The sequence below is a fragment of the Pseudomyrmex gracilis genome, unplaced genomic scaffold (assembly GCF_002006095.1).
Source record: "Pseudomyrmex gracilis isolate BER0280 unplaced genomic scaffold, ASM200609v1 scaffold_242, whole genome shotgun sequence".
NCBI lineage: Eukaryota > Metazoa > Arthropoda > Insecta > Hymenoptera > Formicidae > Pseudomyrmex > Pseudomyrmex gracilis.
In genome coordinates this window covers 37,201-60,771 of record NW_018020826.1, presented here as the reverse complement: position 1 = coordinate 60,771, position 23,571 = coordinate 37,201, and the positions used below count along the sequence as shown (strand labels likewise).

Sequence of the window (23,571 nt, the reverse complement as noted above, 5' to 3'; positions counted from 1 at the left end):
GGTGCAAGGGGGTGGACGGCGCGGCTAGGTCTCCGCGTTCGGAAAAGATGGTGGGGAACGCGAGGGTTGCGCACCCCCGCGCGCGCGAGCCACACTGTGACGTCACGGGGATCAAATCAATATCACCACCGGTGCCCTCCCTCCGTTCGTCGTCGTCGGTCCTCGCGAGACGGCGGACGGTCGACCGCCTCAGTACAAGGTGGCCTCCGCGACTGGCACGTTCCGGCAGCGCCAGTGTCGTTCCGACGACGACGACGACAACGACGACGACGAAGACGACGACGGTGACGATCACGGCCACGATCACAGGGACGAGGACGAAGACGACACGCCGGCCAGATCGACCCCCGACTCGTCACGCGATTCATCACTTGTCTTTTCCGGGACCGCTGTTTTCTATCAACGTGAAATCAAACATCATAAAAATCCCGTCTTCGTCGCCGGTATTATTGGCCATTAAGTACCCCACATACACACCGGTATTGAAAACCTGGTATCATCTATCTACGATGAGGTAGTCACCGGCTGCTTCTGTCAAAATCAGCTAACGCAAGAAAGGTGCTTGTAAGTAACATTTTGTTACAAGATTTTTAAATAGTTCTTTCGGAAATCAAATATCCTGCGAAAGATCTTACGAGATTATTTTAAAACGCGTCAATAGAAGTAAACAGGTAAACATAGGCTAGTCTATCATGTCATTTATATTTTATTCTACATGCGCAAAGATTGATACATAATTTATTGTACGAACATGCAAAATGACGATATTTTGATCTACGCGTGATTGCTATCAAATTATTATAGCCAACATTTTAGAGCACACCTATCTACGCTAAAATAATTAATACATAGATGTCTACGGACAGTCTAAGTACCTCTACGTGTATGTTCATATACATTTATAGATGTAAAAGCGCGCGCGAGTAAAGAAGTTTTCGCTTAGAAGTCAACACTCCCGCTTTTTTATAATTTTTCGATCAATTTGAGATTAATCAATTTTTGATGTAAATTCTGTGAGATCTTACTCTTCTTTTTCTCATCCTCGACAATCGTTTTTCTTCTCTTCTCCTTTCTTTTCTTTTCGTGTTGTGTATTCTGGCAAGAAGTAGTTGTCGGTTTCCCAGGTGAAGGACCGCATTGATCCTTGCAATCGGTCCCGCTAAAGTCAGGCAAAAGAGTGAAAACGAAGAAACTAGGCAGACAGAGAAGCAGAGGACTCGGTGAGTTGGGTGAAAATCGATGGCCATCAGCGCCCATGGGCGGCCTCGCGTTTAGGACAAGGAATAGCCCCTCCCAGAAGACCTCGCTCCGGTGGGGTGACTGCTGCCCCCCAAACCCCAACCCAACGTCGTCGTCGGCCGTTTGGAAGCATCGTCATCAGGACATGCCGCCGGTGCCCGTGTGAGGCTGCCCCCCGCTGTTGCGTGATTGTTTCTCGCGGGGATTTCAAAGGTACATTTTCCGTTCAACCCCTTTGGAACCCCTTTTTTTTTAAGTACATTGATTCATCTCTTTCTCTATACAATTAAACGTTTTTTTAAATGAAATTATAATATATGTAAATAGCATTAGAAAGTCTCGGTTGTTCTTTGAAATAATGGAGAAAAAGAGATCGTGAATGAGATTTACTTTGTGTGTAAAAAAGAAGTACACGATTTGATAAGCTGTGACTTTTTATACAAAAAAACTTTTTAGATAGTTTTTGGGGGGAAAGAGGAGGAAAATGAAAAACAATTTTCTCAGTCGTGATATATCGATACACGTGCGTATTTAATTGAAGCTGCGTTTTTTTGAAGTTACACGACACCTTGGGCAGACTGCGCTTAATAGGATTAGAGGGTAAGCTCAGTTGAGCGATTTAAATGCCCTTCAAGTAGAAACATAATATTTGTGCTTAGCTGCACTTGTTGGGTGCAAGTTTGCCACGGTGTTAATCAAGCGGAAAACTTTAATACTCCGCGCGAAATTGATAAGTTCTTTGTAAAACTCACGTCAAAGAGGTTTTTTTGCATTCACCATGACATTAGCGGCAAACAAAGAAAGAGAATGTGTATATTTATTTTTTTTTACCGTGATTTATTAACAATCACGTTATATATATATATCTTGAGCCTTGAAAAAAAATGTATCAGCTCATAAAGAGAAGACGGAAATAACTTCGCCAAACTTGAATCAAAACTATAATTACAGCTGACCGAAAAACTGTATTTTAACACATACATATTACACATAGAGAAGTTAACATATTTTTGAGGAAGAAATGTATTATTTTAAAAGTCAATGTTCAATGTTTCCTTTTGTGTGGTTATAACATTTCTTCTGAAGTGTGATGTATTGTATGATTTTTCGTACGCGACTTGCGATAATATCGCGATCATATTTTGCAAAATTGCAAAAGTTTTTTTCTTCTCACCGTGAAATCTGGAAAAAGATTTTTTTCCAAAAATTCACTTCAGATATCCGAACGATCCGAAAGCGGATCAGCCGCCGAATCTCTCGGACTTACGTCTCCGTCAGCTCGAGCTCGACATCTACTCCCCGAAGATGATCAACATCGCCGGAGTGATCTCAATCGTTCTGTTCTACCTGCTGATTCTGGGCGTCGGAATATGGGCGGCCAGAAAGAAGGAGGCGGGCAACGACTCCGAGGAGGAGGTCATGCTGGCCGGCCGCTCGATCGGGCTCTTCGTCGGGATATTCACGATGACGGCGACTTGGGTCGGTGGCGGTTACATCAATGGCACCGCCGAGGCAATTTACACCAAGGGCCTAGTATGGTGCCAAGCGCCCTTCGGATACGCCCTCAGTCTCGTTTTCGGTAAGTCCGTCGTTACAATCGTTTGGTTCTTCTACTTACAGCAACGCGCGAGTCTTTGAGATTTTTTCGACACAATGTCTATAAGATATCGTAAATCTAAAACAGACACAATCTCTCTCTTTCGCGCGTTGAATGTTCGCTATCAGCACTTACGCATAATAAAGATGGCAACTTTGTTATCAACGTCTCACGCACGCCGAACGACCTCGGCAGAGAATATAAACGCGACTATAAGCCGCCCATTGACAGCGTTACTCCTCTGTGTCTACGTTTCTATGAATGATTGTTGTATAACCTTAAGAAAACCTTGATAGAAATTGATTATGTGTTTTCGAGTTCGAAAAAGTTTTAATCTTTGACATATTACAAAATCAATATTGACATTTTGTGAATTTCGATCCAAGAAGCTAAGAAACGCGGATCTCAAAGAGTTACGAAATAATTTAAAGCAATGAGACGTTTTTTTTTCAGTTGCGAGAGAAATATTTATAAAGCGTGAAAAACGTTGGATTATTTAATTTTGCTGTATAGGTGGTATTTTCTTCGCGAACAAAATGCGACAGCAGGGGTATGTTACAATGTTGGATCCGCTTCAAGATGCGTTCGGGGAGCGCATGGGCGGTCTTCTATTTTTGCCCGCTCTGTGCGGTGAGGTCTTCTGGGCAGCGGGCATCCTCGCGGCCCTCGGCGCCACGCTGGCGGTCATCATCGATATGGATCAGGGCACCTCTGTTATTCTAAGCGCCTGCATCGCGGTTTTCTACACCCTCTTCGGCGGTCTCTACTCCGTCGCTTACACCGACGTTATTCAGCTCTTCTGTATTTTCATCGGTCTGGTAAGCACTTCGTTATATTGTGCGAAACTTACAAAAAATTTCATTTCAGACAATTATGTGTATTTATAATAATTACAGTTGTTGTCAATTTGATCTATAATTGAAATTAAACGTAAAATAAGAAATTGTATGCTAAACTGTTGAAGCTTGATCTCGATGATCTTTTTTTTTAGTTACTTAGTAACTGCAAAGTTTCCGATAAATAAATTGCTGTCGGTTTCTCTCGTGCAATGCTCGGTCGAATGGTCGGTCTACAGTGCAAAATGTCGGAGCTAATCGATATCGCGGCTCCGCTTCGGTGTTTGTATTACCAAATTTATATTCGGTGACGTACAAGGTGGTGACCCACTTCCCGGAAGAACGCTATCGAGCAATTATTTCTACAAGAGATTCCATCAAACAGATACACAACGGCGAAGTTTAGAATCTCATATGCAAAATTGTCTTATTATCCTTTTAAAACAATTTTTTTCTTTCTTTTGAAGTGTGATGTTAGTATTTAACTATACTATATTCAAGAGTTTTTGTTATTACATTTATTAGAGAGTTGATCGAGAAACAGAAGGAGGGTTTTCAACACATAAAATATAACTAGATAACACGCGTTAATACATAAACACGTAGATTTACTCTCTAATTACACTGCACTTTTAATTAACTAGTTGGAATTGATCTTACATTTACGATGGTTTCGCGTTTCAACCTCTACGGACGGTCTCAACCCCTTCGCTTATTGTTCTGAATGCAAACTCGCTCTCTGTATAACGAGACTAGCGTCCATTAACTATGATTAATCGCGATAAAGTCAGATCGTTCAAAGATAATCGCGTACTCGAAATAAATCTGCTATCTGGAAAAAGCATCTGAACAGTGTTATCTGTAGATGCCAGTGTCGACTCCTTCACTTTTGCCATTTAAATTATTGTTAAAGTATCTGAAAAAATATGTATTTGATATTGTGACAATCCTAATTTATCTGCGTACAATGTGCGTATACGTCTCGTGAAAAGGCAAAGATTATTATTTTCTATTCACAGTGGATGTGTATTCCGTTCGCTTGGACCAATCCGAAGGTGGCGTCTCTCGGTTCTATGGATGTTGATTGGATCGGCAAGGTGCAGCCCGAAGAGTTTTGGTATTATTTGGATTACGGTTTACTTTTGATATTTGGCGGTATACCGTGGCAAGTGTACTTCCAACGTGTCCTCTCCTCCAAAACTGCCGGGAGAGCTCAAATATTGAGTTACGTCGCCGCCTTGGGCTGTATCCTCATGGCCATTCCCCCTGTTCTAATTGGAGCAATTGCTAAAGCAACTCGTGAGTACCACACATTTAATCATTAATTAATTAAAGGCAGATGATTGCCCGCTGATTTATCACGTAAGATATCGCAGAAAATTGTCTGTGTTACTCATTTCACATTTGTTTATTAAAATTATTTGTAGTTTTATGTAAGTGCGATTATTTTTTTTTTAATTTAAAATTTTATAACTATGACTGACATTTAATTTTTATTAGAATAAAACATGCATGTGTATACTCAAATATAGAGCATCTATTTCAATATTCGAGTGAAACGCGCGAATGTATTGGTTTTATAATACGACGGTTTCTCATTTTCTCGAAATATTATCCTCAAAATGAATCTGGATCTATTGGTGAAAAAAGATTCCAGTTCGGTCACATTAATAACGAGAGAAGATATTTTTTTCACGTTCTGGTTTTTTCTTTTATCTTTGATCACTCTCGTTTCGCTCGAGATTGCAACAACTCACTGCAAGCTCGGCGCTCCTCTCAAGGAGATCGAATTAGAACTCGAGTTACTCGTCGTCCCACGCTCCTTCCAACCTTTGAAGGCTACTTGACATTTGGTGGCGCGACAAAGAGAGGAACTCTGCTGGTATTTACAAGCGACGCGAGCACTGACGAGGGGGACGAAGGGCGGAGAGTAAGGGGATAGTGTTCGCGAAGGGCGCGGATGATCGAAGGGTGTCCCGGGTTCCTCGCGGCGTGTACAATAGCGTGGGACCGCACCATGTGTGCCTTTGCGAGGGTCGTAATGCGATTCGTCCGCTGTAAACGTAAACGCGCGGCTACGTCATCGTCAGAACTAATTTGGTATCTCCCGCATCGGTATGTTGCGGGAGGATATCGAAAAGAAGAAAAAAGAAAAAAAATTAATCAAATCATCTTAATGTGATAGTGGGCGTGACAGACTGAACAAAGAAAAGTAGATAAGTGAAGAACGAGCGATGATATAAATCTAAATGATAGCGACAAGCGTAAAAAGCGTCACTCTCTTTAGTGCGAGTATATAGAACATATATTACTCTAACTATATTAGCTAACGAGCGGTAGCTATAGCATGTTGCGGAATAATTCGAGAAAACGAATGAACTGAATTATGATGACGGTGATATGAATGGGCGTACGAAGAGCGCACGTGGGTTGAAGACGTGCATATGTGTCGAAATTGAATTGACGGAAGCGATTGCGTGTACGTGTTTTGCCTTGAGAGAATTCTACGGTATTTTCTAATTATATACGTATCAAGTATAGTCACGAAATGTAATTTAATTTATATGCACGTTCGAATCATCGTCAGAAATGCAATTTGTGTTACAGCTTGGAACGAGACGGGATACACCGGCCCTTATCCTTTCACGGAGACGGAGACCAGCATGATTTTGCCGTTGGTTCTGCAATATCTGACACCGGATTTTGTTTCCTTCTTCGGGCTGGGAGCTGTGTCAGCGGCGGTGATGTCTTCTGCGGACAGCAGCATCCTCTCTGCTAGTTCGATGTTTGCTAGAAACGTTTACAAATTGATCTTCCGTCAGCGGGTGAGTGTCTGAAGAAAATATCTCGTTTTTGTGTTTCATTTCGCTTTATTTATGCTTATGCATTTATACGCGCGACGAAATATTTCTTTACAAAAGTGTTGCACGTGTCGAAGCATATTTCTAACGGGTCTCTCTTTGTAACGGAAGTCTGTAACAAGCTTCTCATCGAGTTTTATCATGATGAAAGTTAGATTAAACCTTCGTCTCCTCGCACATTGTTTTGTATTTTATATTTTTATTTTTTTAACATTTTTCTCCATTTGTGTCACTTTTTTTAATAAATTATGCCGATTCGAGTCAGAATACTTTTATCATTATAAAAATATGTTTCCTTTGTGCTATTTTTGCATCAAGAGACACGTGGCTGCATATAATGCAGTTCCGGTTTACATATGCATATATGCAAATTGAGTGTCGCGAGTGCCGCGTCTTGCCAGGTACCTAATTAATTGTGTGTCACCTTAGTTACATCAGCTTTTATTTTCGAATACACTACGCGGCCGTGTGTATCCAATTTTACGACTACAAACGATTGTTGTAACATTCTTCTCGCGCCATTATTCTCGAGTTTATTAAACAAACTCTCTCTCTCTCTCTCTCTTGACGACAATACTGACCCATACGAGTGCACGATCTTCCCTCCGCTTGTGCAGGCGTCGGAGATGGAAATTATCTGGATAATGCGCGCGGGAATCGGCGTGGTCGGCGTGCTGAGCACCGTGATGGCCCTTACGATACCATCGATTTACGGTCTCTGGTCGATGTGCTCGGATCTGGTCTACGTGATCCTGTTCCCGCAGCTGTTAATGGTAGTTCACTTCAAGGATTATTGCAACACCTACGGTAGCCTCTCGGCGTACATAATCGCCTTCCTGGTGCGCATTAGCGGCGGCGAACCGATGATGGGTCTCCCCGCGCTGATACACTATCCGGGTTATATCGAGGAGACCTCCATGCAAATGTTCCCGTTCAGAACGCTGGCGATGCTGATGTCGCTGATTACTCTGGTGGGCGTGTCGTACGGCACTCAGTTCGCTTTCCTCACCGGTCGGTTAGCGCCGGGTTACGACGTCTTCAGATGCGTGGTGAACATACCGGAGGACGTAGAGCGAGTCGGTCCGGATCCAGCCGAGGGTGAACAGATGGCGGTCCTGGCTGCAGGTGTCGGTAGGCTCTACGGCAGCAAGGACGAATCGAACGGCCGAGTGAATCCTGCACTCGAGCCGGACTACGACATGGAGCCGGGATGTACGATGGTCGGAGGTGCGCCGGACGGCGTTGTCGGTGGCGGAAGTGCCGTCGTTGGTGGCGGTGGTGGCGGCGGTGGCACCGGGGGTCACATGGTACCCTCTCACGTGCCCGGCGTCGCACCCCGACAACCGCAATCCAGCACCGCGTTTTAACTCCTGGTTCCGTGATCGGATGCTGTGACCAACAATAAGTGCGGCGGTGTGGGTCTCTGTCTTTCGTTTCTCTTCCTCCCTCGTCTCCTTCTCTGCTCCCCTTCTCTTTTCTAGTCGTTTTATCCTTCTGCTGCGATATTTTAGAGGTTGACTATTAACTTGAGAGTTTGAGACAAATGTTTAATAAATTCATACGTTCGGAAATTATGTTCAATTTTATCAGTGAATTGTCGCTATCAACAAACTTTAGTTCGCATGTTTTACTTTCAAATATTATTACATTTAACGTTATTTATTACAGACTATTTGTTAAAGATGTTTAGTGATTAAACTGATAAGAAAAATTGTAATTAAAAGTTAACAATAGAATTTTCGATACGTCGTATTGATTTGCATCTCTAATTTATTAATGCATTGTCATGTATATATGTATATTAATTGCTTTTATCAGTAACATGTTTCCGTGATTATCGCGAATATCGTGATCGATATATCGGCACGAATTATTTATCTCAAGAATGTTCTCGTATCGATCGATTTTCCGACTTCTCCAATTGATTACGCGAATCTTCAGTGTTCTTTTTTTTTTCCTACCCGTCCTACGTCCACGAAGCTCCGAGACGACCCAACAATGCGATGGTTTGTGGTAAGTTACACGAAGTTTCTTATGTATTTGCGCACGTGTGTGTATGTGAGTGTGTATCAATATATGAGAATATGAGATGCGTGTTGCGTGTCTGCATGTGCGCGCGTGTGTTGCACGCTATTGGTGCCCGTGTAACGATCTGTACCTGCCCGCGCTCGCTCGTGTTCGTGTTCTGTTGCTGTTCGGAAGGGAAGAGTAGCTATAAGTACTGAGAGACTGAGGGGAGAAAAAACTCAGAGAAAAAAAACGAAGAGAGAGACCGAAAAGTACACGGTTATGCGAGAAACAAGGGGATAAGCGTAGTGTTTCCAAACCGGAAGTCGGAGCTTCGGACGTACCTGGATCGGGCGTCCCTGTCCCGCACCGCCAATTAGGCCTAGTGATTTTTCCTTGTTTTTTTTGGAGAACTATATATATATATATATATATATATATATATATATAAAATAGGTATATATATATATATTAATATACAATTAACATATACAAAGATATTATATATATTTAGAGTTTAACAAAAAAAGCTGCTTAAGAGTATCTCGAAATACGAATGGTCTGCCTGATCAGAGAAAATCTCAAAGGTATCGCGGAGGTTCTTATTAAAACTCGATCGATCGGGAGTTTATTTGTGCGGCGTGGACGTATCACTTTGAAAATGAGACGTGTCACGAGAATCCACTATAATACATAAAACAATAAACAAATATTGAAATATTAATATTTTCTTTGCTTTAGATATATATGTACAAAACCTATATATGTTAAAGCGTTTTAATATTTTTCTGACATCACACACACACGCACACACACACACACACACACCTTTTTCGAGTTTGAAACACTGTTTAATATCGCGTCATGCTGATACCGATGAATGTCGATCGATCGAGCGCTTTTTTAAAGCAACGTTAAAAGAAAAATCAGCATATCATCCTCCTCTTTCGCAACTCTTACTACGATTAGTTAGTGCTATAATTAGTTGCCGTGCGTCGTAACGTTGGATGTCCATATCGGTGTTAGGTGAAGAGGTAAAACGAAGCTTTTGTATTTGCGATCGATCGTTCTTCCCTCGCTTTGCTCAGTCCAACGTTGAAGGAACACATGTACAATTGACACGCACACATACGACGCGCGCGCGCACACACATATATACGTACATACACATGTAAAACACGTACTAATTTATACTTACTAGCGTAACGTAAACACGTATGTAGATGCGTCGTTAGAACTGGAGGATGATTCTTTATTGTGGAAGTTCAAAAAAATTGCTCTTTGCGACTCATGCGTAAAACCGCGATCTCTTAATTTTTTGTTGTTTACTCTGAGATTTTAAAGAATTGCGCAAGTAAATCCAGACGTTTAAAATGTATTTTAATGCGACTTCGATCACGACAAAATTATGAGGAATTTATTTTGCCGAGAATTCACACATACCTAATTATTTTCAAGCTATTTAAAAATTGTTTACACGCATAAAAATACGTTTAAACAATAATGTTTATTTTCCTTTCGTAACACCATTTTTCCTTTCACATTCGACTCATCATTATCTTCAATTACAACCTCCCTTGCCTTTTTCTCTCATCGCGTGAGTTGCGAAATATCATCAGACAGATCGTTCGTAGCACAAGTCCGTTGTGTTTATCATATAGTATATAAAAAAATAGATGTATGATATATATAATTTATGAGCAGTAAAGTGCAGTACGGCGAGAAAGAGAGATGGGTGACTTAGGGAATAATGAGGAAAGAAGGAAAGTTTTAGAGACATCACTCTCTCTCTGTTTCTCTATAAATTATATTATATATATTATATAAGTACATGTTATGCATACACGAAAAGACTAAATTCATAGGTGTTAATATCGCAGGTACGAGTTATCGCCATCATTGTTAATTTTGAATGTTCGTTATGTTTATATATATATGTATACATATATATATATATATATGACATAACGCCGATCTCGAAGATGCTAAGCATGAAATGCCTAGGAAAAATATATACATATATATATATATTGTTACGCTCGTTAGTTTTGATTGCTCATGTATCATTATTTATTATTGCAAGATGAGAGCGTCGCGTTTTGAGAGACTGACATCGGCATCTTATCACTCGAATCTCGAATCTCAAAACGAGACGTCGCGTGCATCGACAAGATGGGGATACTCTAGATAATTTGTAGAGTAGTTTTGTACTTAGTTCCTATTCACCCCATAAAGTGTGATAAATGTCTGACTTCGTAATTCTCTGCGCAAGCAACATGATTAAGTTGAGAGATCTTATCGTTTCCGTACATCGTTGCGCGAATAATAACCGATAGTCTCACAGTGTATGTGCAATCGACTAACCGCGTCTAGTCACAATTTTTCCAGACAAAGTATTACTATACATAGAGCAATGTGTGCGTGTGTAAGTCGAGTATATTTTTCTAATTTATGAAAGCGTTTTTTTATTCGTTAGGATCCGGAATTTTCGCTCGCGATAAATCGTTCACAAAGTCACCTAAAAAAAAAAAAATCTGCCTTTGTTGAATTTTTAAATGTGCAAGATTGTTAATTTGTCTACGTATAGACAAAGATAATAGACATAAAATGATATTGAAGTCTTATATATAAATATATATATATATATATGTTTGAGATATCAGAATTTTAATATCAACATTAATAAAAAGAACGAAAGTTATATGATCATTTAAGAAAAAAAGAAGAGAAATAAAATTTTTAATCTACATATTGAGAATTAAGATTTAGAGAGAAAGGACTTTCTTGTACTTCAGCAAAATGCTGCAATTTATACATGGAAGTCCCTGACAAAATGATATTTAAAAAATATACATATTGTTTTCTCATTTTTACAATTATTTATGGTTTTGGTTAGTGAATACATTAATATTTGTTCTATTTTGTAAAACTTTTCTACGATTAAAAGGAAAAAAATAGCGAACGATATTCTTTCAAATATGTTTAGCACTTTGTTTTCTAGTTTTAAATATCGTGTTGATTGCGGTGCCGTCGTCCACGAGCGGTCTCTTCCGTAAGAATTATTTCACGAAGTATTGCGACTCGCATGCGCAATTTTCCGGAACTCGCTGTTTCCTGATTAAACGCGTGCCGTCGTATTACCCGCTCGTTAAAGCCAGTCCGAAGCACTTGTAGCACGTGAAATCACGAGCGCGAAAACGACACTCATTTACGAGACAAGAACGCAGGATCATTCGCGTCGAGGAGATCCGAAGCCGCGCGCGGAGTGAGAAAGGGATATACTTTAAAACTAGTTGAAGAACTTGTGTGCCACGGACATCTTCCCGTGCATTTCCATTCGTCATTAAACTTAGAAACTTTCACTCGGATATTAGAGACGATGACGAGCGGGTAGCCGGCCGAGTAATCCGAGACTCTCGTGGAATACGAGCGAGAAGAGAAGTATTATCCTTATTATTATTCCTGCCGAGAAGCTCGAAAGTATCGCGCGGTGCAGCAGCAAACTGCGTGCACAGATCTCCGAGAATAGGAGAACATTTAAGTACGGTTGAAAGTATCGCGTTGAATATTAGAGACAATTGCCACCTCAATTTTTTTATATATATAAATTCAAGAAAAGAGTGGGAGTCGCGTGTGTGTGGTAAAGCACGCCGAAGAAAGTAATAGATATTATATCTTATGAGGTTATTCTCATAGGACGGCCACATATCATTTACATATCAATCGACGTACGTCGTATAATTGCGGCGAACGCAACGAGAAACTTATACATTTCATAAAGTGTGCTCTAGTGTATATTAGGTGATTAGTTTAAGGCGCGTATTAAACAAATAATATAAGACTACGAAATATATATATATACATATTATATATATGTATATGTATATATATATAATATTCGTGATATGTATGTATACTATGACATATATATTCCGCGAAAACGCGTATGTGTAAACGCGTCGCTCTTCTAAATCAAGGCAAAAGGAAGAACATTCGTGCTCTTATTAACCGCGAGTGCTTTTTTTCTTCGATCTTCAAGTACGCAGTATAAATGAAAAATTTTGGAAAATTGATATCGCATATCGAGACGTACAACGATATGAGCTCTAAATTATTTCATTTAAATTTCAAGTTTTATTATTTTTGGCGCGCCATAAAATTGTCTTCTGACCCGAAATAAAGTGGGATTAATCCGTACGATTACGAATTAAAATTTCCGAGTACGATCGTACGAACGTACGATCTGCGTGCTCGGAAATTTTATTCCTCTTGAGCGACGTTATTTTGCCGCAAAAAAAAAGTTACGCGAATCTCGATAGCCAATATACTTTACAATTTATATCGCGCAAAGAAAGTAAAGAACAAAACAAATAACAAAAATATAAGCGGATCGATAAGAATTAGTGAAAACAATCTCCAACCAAACGAAATTGTCGATCATTTCTGCTTGGAGACCGAAATATGACGTAAGATGTACGCAACCAAAAAAAAAAAAAAAAAACGCACGGAGTAACTACCCTAACGTAGAAAAGAGTATATATTTATCAATTATGTATATATAAAAATAAACATCCCCCGTAACTCTCATTTCCTCTCCCTTTATCCTGCCCGGAAGAACATATCCATGTATATTGCAGAAAAAAAGCGTTACTGTATTATATGACATTATACGTGTATAATTGATAAAACGAAAGAGATGTTGACTGTAAATGTTACAAATAAACGGTGTACAAAAATGTGACAGAGTGATTTTTTCCTTTCTTGTTTTTTTTTTTTTTTTTTTTTTGCATACGCCGATGTTCTCGCAGAAAACCGACATACAATGTGGATATTTTAAGAAAATAACGTGAGAAGGGTAAGAAAAGCCTTTGAACAGAGAGTCTTATGCAGGTAAGATAAGAAAAAATAGAGGTTTGCTTAGAATTACAAATTTGAAATTTGGAGAAAAAACAAGACACTTTGTTCACAAAGTTGTGGCGTAAATGGCAATTCGTAAATTACGTTTTTGATGGCAAAGCGAAAACTAACTTATTTTATCTCCGGGAATAACGAGACACGAACGAACGAAAGCGGAACTGACTACTAATATTTATGGCCACATCCAGGCACACAAACTCTGGTGATTTCAACATTAATATTTCATGTGTGCGGAGACGTGGTTTGTGATAAATCCCGTACGCAGTTTTTGATTGCGCAACTCGACAACGTAGTCGAAGGACACAGTTTCTTCTCGTATTGAGGAAGTCTCAATATCGATACGCGCTTTTAGACACTAGTCGGCAAGAATAGAAAGAAGAGCTCTTAGTTATTCATGCTTTCCCGGTATCCGAGCCGTGAGAATCGATAAATCGACCGTCCGTCTGTGTCGGCCGACTAACCTTATGCCGGAGCTCCTCCGTCTCGTCACTTTTGTTCAGGTGTTGGGAAGTCGAGCTCTTCTCCAAGTGCGATGTGCTTTCAGTAGAAATTATATTTTTGAAAAATTAATTGATTAACTAGTATATCGTAAAAACCGACATTTTTTAAGTAGATTTAGAAGAAAAAAATCTTTTTTTTCCTGTCTCGAAATTTGAATGCGCAAGGATAAGGACAGAGTCAAAGACATTTACATGTTTTCCTTATCAGCGTACAGCGGTTTTATTATATTAGTATAAAAAGCGTCTTTACAAAATAAATAAGTTACAGGCTCCAAATGTGTGTACGTATATGTGGAAAAAATCGTGTTTCTTCATCTCTCATTTCCTTTTTTGTGACTTCTCTTCTTTACTTCTTTTGATATTAGGTGATGGAGGACTCGACGCTTTTCTCAAGGCATGCGTAAGTAATAATATAGCATTAAAAAAAAATAAAAAAATTTTTTTGATCTTTTGCGGTCTGCCTTCACGCGTACTTCTTTGTTCGCGGGATTTTAATCGAGAATTTGCTTCTGTTACAATCCTTAGTACGAATTTCGTAGATTTACGATGTGGCGAACGATTTTCGTGCGCTTTATCCGTCAACCTTTACATGGAAATGTTTCTATAACTCGTCTCGAGACTGTCTTCATAAATATACATCTGCGAAATTGTCTGCACGCATTATCTTATTAAGGACAATTGCTGTAACGAGATGTCTTTTTAACATTCATGATTATCAACAGTGTGCATCAGTGATTATGAGAATATATCTAGAGCATTGATCGAGGTTATTTTTCGATCAAAGCTAACTTTTGTAGGATAATATGATTGATGCAATTTTCCTGACAACGCATAGTTGATCAATTGAATGTATCTTGGTGCATACCAATTTGAAAAATCTAATGGAAATCGACGCGATTGAGCACGAAAAACGTGTCGCTGAATGAACACGTGTCTGAATTAGTACTGATATCCTCCATTGCTGGCGTAACTCTGTCCACCTCCGCCGCCGCCGCCGCCGCCGCCGCCACCGCCGCCGCCGAAGCTTGGCGCACCGTAGGTCGACGATGGTCCACCACCTCCGCCACCACCTCCACCGGAATAACCACCGGATCTGAGAACAACAAAGAGAGATCATGAAGAAGAGATTCTAATTGTTATAATTATAAATAGCTATTAAGATTCTTCGGCCTTACCCGCCTCCAGTTGGCGCACCGTAGGATGTCGACGGTCTTCCACCGCCGCCGGAATATCCGCCGCTACCTCCCGAAGTCGGTGCACCGTAGCTAGAAGACGGAGGTGCACCGTAGCTAGAAGACGGAGGTGCACCATAGCTACTGGAAGGAGCTCCACCGCCAAAGCCGCCACCGCCTCCGAAACCACCTCCGCCTCCGAAACCGCCACCGCCTCCGAAACTGCCACCACCTCCGAAACTGCCACCGCCGCCAGACGGTGCCCCGTAACTTGTAGAAGGAGGTGCCCCGTAACTTGAAGAAGGAGGCGCTCCGTAACTTGAAGAAGGAGGCGCTCCGTAACTTGAAGAAGGAGGCGCTCCGTAACTTGAAGAAGGAGGCGCTCCGTAACTCGTAGAAGGAGGTGCTCCATAGCTGGTTGACGGTCTGCCTCCGCCGCCACCGCCGCCGTTGCCGCGCGGTGCTCCATAACTCGTCGAGGGCGCACCACCGCCACCGCTAGAAGGAGCACCATAGGTAGACGAAGGTCTGCCACCTCCGTTCGAGGGTGCTCCATAGCTCGAGGACGGTCTACCACCGCCGAAACCACCGCCGCCGCCGCCACCACCGCCGCCGAATCCACCGCCACCGCTAGACGGTGCTCCGTAACTAGAGGATGGACGTCCTACGGACGGCGTTCCGTAGCTGCTCGAGGGAGGCCGAGACGGGGCACCGTAACTCGAAGATGGAGGGCTAGGCGCTCCATAGCTGCTGGAAGGCGCTCCACCGCCGAAACCACCTCCGAAACCACCGCCACCGCCACCACCACCGGAGCTGGGAGCTCCGTAACTTGTAGACGGGGGCGCTCCGTAGTTGGAAGATGGGGCACCACCTCCGCTGGAATATCCGCCACCACCTCCACCGGAAGTGGGTGCTCCGTAACTCGAAGAAGGTCGACCACCTCCGAATCCACCGCCGCCTCCGAATCCACCACCTCCTCCGAATCCACCGCCGCCGCCACCACTAGGCGCGCCGTAACTCGATGATATTCCGCCGCTACTACCGCCGGAATAACCACCACCACCACCTCCTCCTAAGTTAGGTGTACCGTAACTAGTGGACGGTGGCAAGTAGCTGCCCGAAAGTGGCGCTAGAAATAATATTTTTGAATATATAATGAGATAGCCTATACATAAAATTTTTAGCTGCAAAAAAGTGCAAATATAGATTTTTTTTCCAGTAACTTTTACTTTCTTGCATTGTTAATGACTTCATTATGTTCAATTTACGATGTCTCAGTGAAACGATTATTAATGAATAAACGCTTATTGTTTTTGCGGTAACATTATTAGCGTCAAGATAGCGGAGTATATATTTCAGTAAGTATATACAGTATACTTCCACAGTAGCATTTGCGCTACTTCCTAATAATCATGACTGAAGTGAGCACGAGCGAAGTACGAAGAAGAAACGGATGTAAATTTCATTTTCTCTCCTAATAGAAATTTATGGACATTTCTATCTGTCTATCATGAAATTTATAGACATTTCTATCTGTCTATAAATTTACAGGTCGAAAGTTTCACCATGTCATTTACCTTAATTCGATATGCTACGAAAACTGTCACCGTATATCTCATATTCGTAAGTCGTATCGAAATAACGGCGCAGAAAAAAAGAGAAAAAAAAAATTAAATTCGTCAAAATACACAGTTCTTAATTTGTCAATATCACAGTCAATTGTTCAATTTAACAACGCGTATACGAAATGTACGTTTCTCAAGCGAAAGGAAAGCCCTCGCGCGAGTAAGTCGGAAAGTTGTAGCTCGCGTCGGAGAATTATTCCGAAGCGACCCAGTGTGCGGCGGCGCGGCGGCGTCCACAGAAGACCCGTGTAATCAGACCGTGACGTGATTTCTTATCGCGAAACTTGTGACTGTCACTTATCCGTCAGCGATCATCAGCGCCGTACTCATCGTTTCTCGCTATAAAAGAGCGATTATTACCTTGTCGTCAGGAACGCCAACGCGATTTTCACAATAATCGCGTGCATCGAATTTTTTACGCGCATTAACGCCGATTGAGTCACGCTCGCTTTCTTTCGCTCGGTTGATGCGCCGGAACGCGCGCGATCGCCGGCTCGCGTCCGATTGATTTATCGCGCGAGCGTGACGCTCTGCCGCGACGCGCGAGAATCGAAGAAGCACACACGATTCGTCGCCGATATCATTTACGACCGAGGTCACGGCAAGTGACAATCACTGACTAAGGACGAGTGACGGGAGGACTGAGCGTATCAATTAATAATTTTCTATTAGTAATTCGCTTCGTATTCTCCGTCATTTCTATTATACATACGGAGACGTAATATTCCGTATTCAATCTTGCATGAAAATCGTCGGAATATCGTGGAAGCTTTTGCTTCGATTTAAAAAAAAAAAAATGAATAATCGAACCGATATAACAAAATACTGCAAAATTTCAACAAATGAAAATAACTTGTTGGTCTGTTCCACGCGATATGTCATTTAAAAAAAAAGAAAATAAAATATATAATTTCAAATTCAGTGAAAAGTATGACAATGGACCACGGAATAAAGTAAAAAGAAAAATGATGTAAATATAAAAAAGCGAGATTTTATCACAATCGTTGGACACTGAATTTAAACGTTTTAGCGAGACACGTTCTCCAATTAAACGATTGCTTTTTATAGCAGCACAAAATCTGTCACAATTTGTAACGCATACGCGACTCGAATAATAGTTCTCACGTTTGCGTACATGTGTATTGTGCCGTGGCATTGTGCACGTTAAAGAGATTTAGACGCGATCGTGGAGAACTTAAGCGTGTTCGGTTCGCTTTGAAGTTTCGGTTTGAACTCACGCTCGAGATTACGCGAGATCATGAGTGATAATGTTCTCTGATTTATACAACAATTCTACACGCTATGCGCAATTTGCTCGGAGATGCCGACCGATAACTCGGGAGGGCGTCCTAACGCTCGATTATTTCAGGCCTGGCGCGCGCTCACGGTTTCTACTTTTTCGTGCGTTCCGATTTCACAAATTTGCCTGCACTACTTCCAAGATTCACGCTACAAAAAAAAAAAAAAAAAAAAAAACCGTCGTACACACGTCGCTCAAGCAATTAGAGGCTTTGATGAGAAAAACGCTTATAATAGTAATCGGTCTGCGCGATATAAAAAAAACATCTTGAATAGTGAGAATGCCAATTATCTGTATTTTTTTTTCTACAAGTACTTAAGCGTGCCGGTGAAACGGTTTAAAGTGGTACAGTAACAGAAATGCTTGAGCCTTATCAATGATCTTCTATCTCGAGACTTATGTGACTTCTGTGAATGAGAACAAATATCTCTAATAAGAAAATTAATAAGAACATTGTGTGTGTGTTCACGCGCTTGAAAGACATTGAAAGCGATGCAAACATTTTATTATTTCTCACTCAATTTAATAATCTCATTTTTTTTTATGTGAGATATTTTATAGCAAAAATTAAGATCGTTCTACATAACTCTATTTCTGAGATATTATCCAGAAGATAAAATATATCGCGAGGACTAATTACATATCGAACTTAACTTTCTAACAAGTTCTTTTCAACATGTTGTTGCTACAAACTAGAGCACTAATTAAGTTGCGCCAAAATGTTACGTGACGAGCGTATTCGCGTAATGCGCGCATTATCCGTAAAATTGATGTTGATAGCGACACGTTTGCTTTAACTTCTCTTTTCTCACGATACGTAGGATTAATTTCACAACACCTTTTCGTTCCGTGCGTACTTTTTTGATTCCAATACAAAAAATAAAGATATTCTGAAAATCAGTTTTTTTTTGCGAAACTTAAGGGATACATGTCGAGCATTCAACAGACCCGCGAGTCTTCGCTTACCCTCGGCGTGGATGGGCCTCAGCAGCAAGGCCGTCGCGGCTAGCGCTGCCAGAGAGGCCCAACTTCTCGCGGGCCTCATGATCCCTGGCGATCGAACTCTCGTTGAAGCTGTTTCGGAGTTTCTCGACGCCGAGTCACATACAGGAATCTCCGTCCTCTTTGCGTTTTCTCGCGCTCGACCGAACAGACGCTTTTCTCTCTCGTCACAATATACTGTACAAAGATATAAACGAACAAAAATAAAAGAAACAGACACGGCGGCTCGCTCGTGGCCTGCTCGACGCACCTGTGCGATTTCGTCTAACGTGCTTCAAACAGCGTGCATCTCGCTTATATAGTTGGCAGTCTTTCGGAGAAAGTCCACGTCGAGTTGAGTGCAAAAGGATGCTACCGGCCAGGTGAGTCTCCCGGGGAACGTGGGAGGTAAGATGCGCGAAGGGGGATGTCGAGACCCGGGGGGGATATACAGAGAGACAGATATGTATGTACATCGTGGGAGCCGCGTGGAATCGTTTCAAAAAGTGGGGATCGAAGGACCATACCGAAGAATCGGCAACTGGATGCCCTGTTCCGCGGTTGACCCTGGTCGGGCCATTAAAGAGACGGTCCTTTTTTTCTGCCGCCGTTTATCTCAAAAGACGGACGAACGTTCTCTCGCTCTCTCGGCGCTCTCATTGCGAGAAATCTCACGCAGACTTGTACGGCTTGGCCTTGATGTCACCCAGCTATGATAGAGAAGCGATCAGCAAGAGTCATACAGGTTCTTTTAAGTTATTGATACATAAAGTCGCAATGAGCAATGCGACGATAGAAACAGAGAGAAAGAGAGAAAGAAACTTGAAGAGATACGCAGAAAATATAAAATATTTGATCAAACACGTTGACAAAATAAACAGTTCTAAAACATTTTTTGCCTTATTATTATTTTCCGAAATTACGTAACACACGCGTATATATTTGTATATTATACGAATAAGATTAATAAAATTGTGTTACGAATTGATGATACGAGAAAGCCAACGATTATAGGGCATTACGAATGCACTATGAGCTTCTTTGGTTTCACAAGTGAATCAAGCACAGTTTCAAAAATCTTCACGTCACTCCCATTCAAAGTCCTTTCTCCGAAAAGTAAGTCTATGAAGTCTATCAGTAAGCAAGGGACGTGCGATCGAAAATATTCGCTCGCTTATTCGTCGCACGTGCAACTTCAGACGAGTTGTGTGGAACTAGATAAGTAACTAGGAACTAGATAAGTAAATTGACGGAAGATACAAACACATCCCGACGTCAATATCTGTCGTTATATCAGAATAGCGTCACGAGCGACGCATACGATCGCGTGAAAATTGCGGAGACCGAGAGTATCTCTTGACATATCGAATGTATTTTATATGTGATATGTAATTTTATTAAAATTATCACCTTACAATAAAAATTGCAAAATTATAATATTTCAGGCATCCTCGTGTTAGGATGAAACTCTCGGACCATTAATTGTCTACGAAGGAGTGATTAATTCAACGCGCGAGGAAGAAATGAAAGTTAAGGAAAGCATGAAAGGGAACGTAAACACGGAGGTAAAGAGTTTAGTATTTTTTTTCTCTCTTTCAGGTATGTTACACGCACAAGATGCAAGAGAGTTATAAAGTAGAGAGAATATTTCTGCTTGCTCGCGCGCGCGATTACTACCGCGATCCTTAATTCTTTCCCCGCGAACGAACGCGTCGGCGATTTTACGCTTCTCGCGTAAGCGCAACAAACGGGCGCGCGCGCTCGCTTGTTCGCCCTAAACTGCGAATGGCGCAACGTATAGCATAATCAATAATTTATAATGTCGGGAGTTCTCGTAATTCAGATTCCGTTTCATTGCTCGTTATCTTGGCGGAGGCTCGTTGTTGCGTCACCGAGTATAATAACTTAATAGCGCGCGCGCACCGAACAAGACGATGAAAAGAGAAGAGTTTGCCGGAACGCGCGTAGTTCTCTCGTTGACAACGACAATTAACATGTTGAACGCCGTGATGCGTGTCGATGATTAATTACAAAATATGATACAAATTATATATAATAATACAGTTTGGATGTGTTAAATTATTTAGCAATCCGTCGAATAGCTTATCCCCGCACATAAGGTCGAAGGCGGTAATAACGATGATTTATAGTATTTGTATAATCCGGCAAATAAACGATTTAACGACTTAAAATTTTTGAATTATGGAAGCGTTCAAGAACCGAATGTAAAAAAAAAGAACATAATAAATGCTTTGTAACAAAAACTAAATATTATTATATCGTAATTTTTTATCTAAAAAGTAACCTTCGTATCTGCGAATAGTCAATTGCTTCCTTCGACGATGTTTCAGCCGGGGTCATCATGCGCGGTATTCGGTCTAATTAGCGCGCGTGCGACAAGTCGCGGAGAGATGAATCTTCTGCTCTCCACTTACGAAGTTCACGAGACGAAGTCCCGACACCTACGAGACGCTCTCACTTCAAGATTGCTGAAAGAACGCCGCTTGCTAAATCGACGATTTATTATTGCTCCGTGTAGCAATAACGCGATAGCGCGCGGCTCGCGGGATTCGCGACTATGCGCCGTCTATGACAAGCAGATTGCGGTAATACGGATCGTTGCTGCCGCTGCTGGCCCGGTTTCGCGTATGTCCGTCTCGATCTAAGTTGATTTGATCGATTCTTGCGACATGAGAGTATCGCGTGTCGATGAAAAAGATGTGCACGATCCACCGTGTGTCGTGGCGCATTCGTCGATGGTTCACTGATTGCCGCTAAAAATCGGAGGATGCATTCCGTCACGCGAATATTTCCTACCTCTGGCCAGTTTTACAAACATACTGAATACACTCGGATTACGTGAGAAAGAAATATCGCTTCTATATATATGCGACTAAATAAATATAAATCTCGCATTTCCGTGAGACGGGCGGAATTTTATGCTAAAAATTTAATTGAACACAGGCTGATTCTCTTTCGAAAGTCTCGCAGGTGCATCATTATTAGTCTGATTTATGGAGAGAAAAAAAATTTATTAATCACTTTCGTGAGCGCGCAATGATGTACGGCACTAATTCGACGCTTTTCTTTTTCATGATAATCCCACTTGAATTTCCTATTACATAATCAAAGAATATTTAACATTCTAACTTCAAAGTGTCGGGTCTTTGCTTTTCCAAATTACCGTAAAAACATTTCTTCTTTTGTTTCTCTGATCAGATAATCATATTGTTTTATCGTTGACCGAAGATGTTAATGCGTATTTACATAAATCAGAATCTGTCCTCCTCTCGTCGCATTATGTCTTGTGACTCATCGTTAATTGTAGGTGACAAAACCAGTTAATTACAGCTGCACCTCAAGGATCCCGCGAGGTAGATGCGCTCTTCTGATCGCATGCGGCCTGCAATTTGTATTCGGGTTCGGCGACAAGCGGCTTCTATGACCGCGCGAAATTACAGAACGGCTATTCAATGTGTTCCGAGAAAATACTTTGTCTCGATTTTTTACGTTTGTCAACGTTACAATCGTAGCACCGCATTTATGAACCGTAGAGACAGGATTAATCTTTACAATGGCTTGTTCTCTTATTCAAACATTATAATAAACTGTGAAAACACATATGTTTGACACAAAATTGTGTTTTTATTAAATTCAAAATATATTTATGTTTTAATTTATCATATATTAATTTTTTTCTCAGCACATGGTCCAGTTTACGTTCAAGCTAAATTTATTTTCAAATTATAAAAACATTTCATAAAGAAAAAGGTCAAATCAAGCAACGAGCCTTCTATTTACGTAAAAAAACCTCATGCAGGAATGCATCGTGACGCAAATGCATCTTTCGGTAATCGGGAAGGCGCAGTCCGCGCTTCCTTGTTAGCTCAAGTATTTTGCAAGTGCGCGACTTTCGTTTTCGCGCGAGAGAGGAAAGTATTCTTCGACACTGCGTAGTTTTTCCAGCATTTAGGCACGTCCCGAGCGAATGCAAAAGTCGCGTGAAAAGGGAAAAAAAAAGAAGAAAAGACGATGTTGCAACATATATGAAGCTAAATAAAGTTTAAAAGTTTCATAAAATTCATTTGTTTTACAAAATATTGTAAAAAAAACATATAAATGCAAAAAATATAAATAATTCTTACGCGCATATGTACATGTAGCAGTACAGTAACGACGTGTAGTAGTTTGCTGTCGGTGCTAGACAGATGGTGGTTATACGGTAAGGAAAAGCGAAAGTCACGCTGCGTTTGCGCCGGCGGCGGCGGAGCCGAGTGCATTGTGCGCCGAGCGCATCTTTGCCCCAGATAATTAATATCCGTGGTCGAGGAACCGCCATTTTCTGCGGTGCATGGCGGCGATGCATCGTCTTAGAGCGCGGCGCAGAGCTAACCTCATGTTGGTCGGTTGCCTCACGTTTCGCCGTCAAGCTAATTGATTAAAAGGGATCATCGTTATTGCGCCGACGAGTACAGAGGCGGCGCGCGCAGAGCGGAGAGTGATTTTCTCACTCTGTCCGTCGTCGTTCGCGGGTGG

At 41.3% G+C, this 23,571-nt stretch overlaps 2 protein-coding genes across 3 annotated transcripts; one reads left to right on the top strand and one right to left on the bottom strand.

The window, feature by feature from the left end:
* The first annotated feature begins 212 nt into the window (after positions 1–212).
* Positions 213–9,303, top strand: LOC109859132 (high-affinity choline transporter 1). 2 transcript variants are annotated; one of them, XM_020437075.1, is made up of 7 exons: positions 213–558; positions 1,125–1,452; positions 2,457–2,818; positions 3,350–3,654; positions 4,692–4,971; positions 6,280–6,497; positions 7,151–9,303. In XM_020437075.1, exons 3-7 carry the CDS (start codon positions 2,545–2,547, stop codon positions 7,898–7,900), a joined length of 1,827 nt encoding a protein of 608 aa, XP_020292664.1. In that variant the 5' UTR covers positions 213–558; positions 1,125–1,452; positions 2,457–2,544; the 3' UTR covers positions 7,901–9,303. The 2 variants fall into 2 exon arrangements, with proteins under 2 accessions (XP_020292664.1, XP_020292663.1); XM_020437074.1 differs by having other exon boundaries at positions 213–564.
* Positions 9,304–14,896: 5,593 nt separating this feature from the next.
* On the bottom strand, positions 14,897–19,346 carry LOC109859137 (pro-resilin). Its single transcript, XM_020437085.1, has 3 exons — positions 19,021–19,346; positions 15,133–16,258; positions 14,897–15,050 (listed from the first exon to the last, which is right to left on the bottom strand). Exons 1-3 carry the CDS (start codon positions 19,097–19,099, stop codon positions 14,897–14,899), a joined length of 1,359 nt encoding a protein of 452 aa, XP_020292674.1. The 5' UTR covers positions 19,100–19,346.
* Positions 19,347–23,571: the final 4,225 nt, after the last annotated feature.

Coding starts and splice junctions, on each gene's coding strand:
- LOC109859137 (XM_020437085.1), bottom strand. CDS start 19,099: ATGAGGCCCGCGAGAAGTTGGGCCTCTCTGGCAGCGCTAGCCGCGACG. Junction 16,259..19,020: donor GAGGCCCATCCACGCCGAGG/GTAAGCGAAGAC, acceptor TATTATTTCTAG/CGCCACTTTCGGGCAGCTAC. Junction 15,051..15,132: donor GGTGCGCCAACTGGAGGCGG/GTAAGGCCGAAG, acceptor TGTTGTTCTCAG/ATCCGGTGGTTATTCCGGTG.
- LOC109859132 (XM_020437075.1), top strand. CDS start 2,545: ATGATCAACATCGCCGGAGTGATCTCAATCGTTCTGTTCTACCTGCTG. Junction 2,819..3,349: donor CGCCCTCAGTCTCGTTTTCG/GTAAGTCCGTCG, acceptor TTTGCTGTATAG/GTGGTATTTTCTTCGCGAAC. Junction 3,655..4,691: donor TCTGTATTTTCATCGGTCTG/GTAAGCACTTCG, acceptor TTCTATTCACAG/TGGATGTGTATTCCGTTCGC.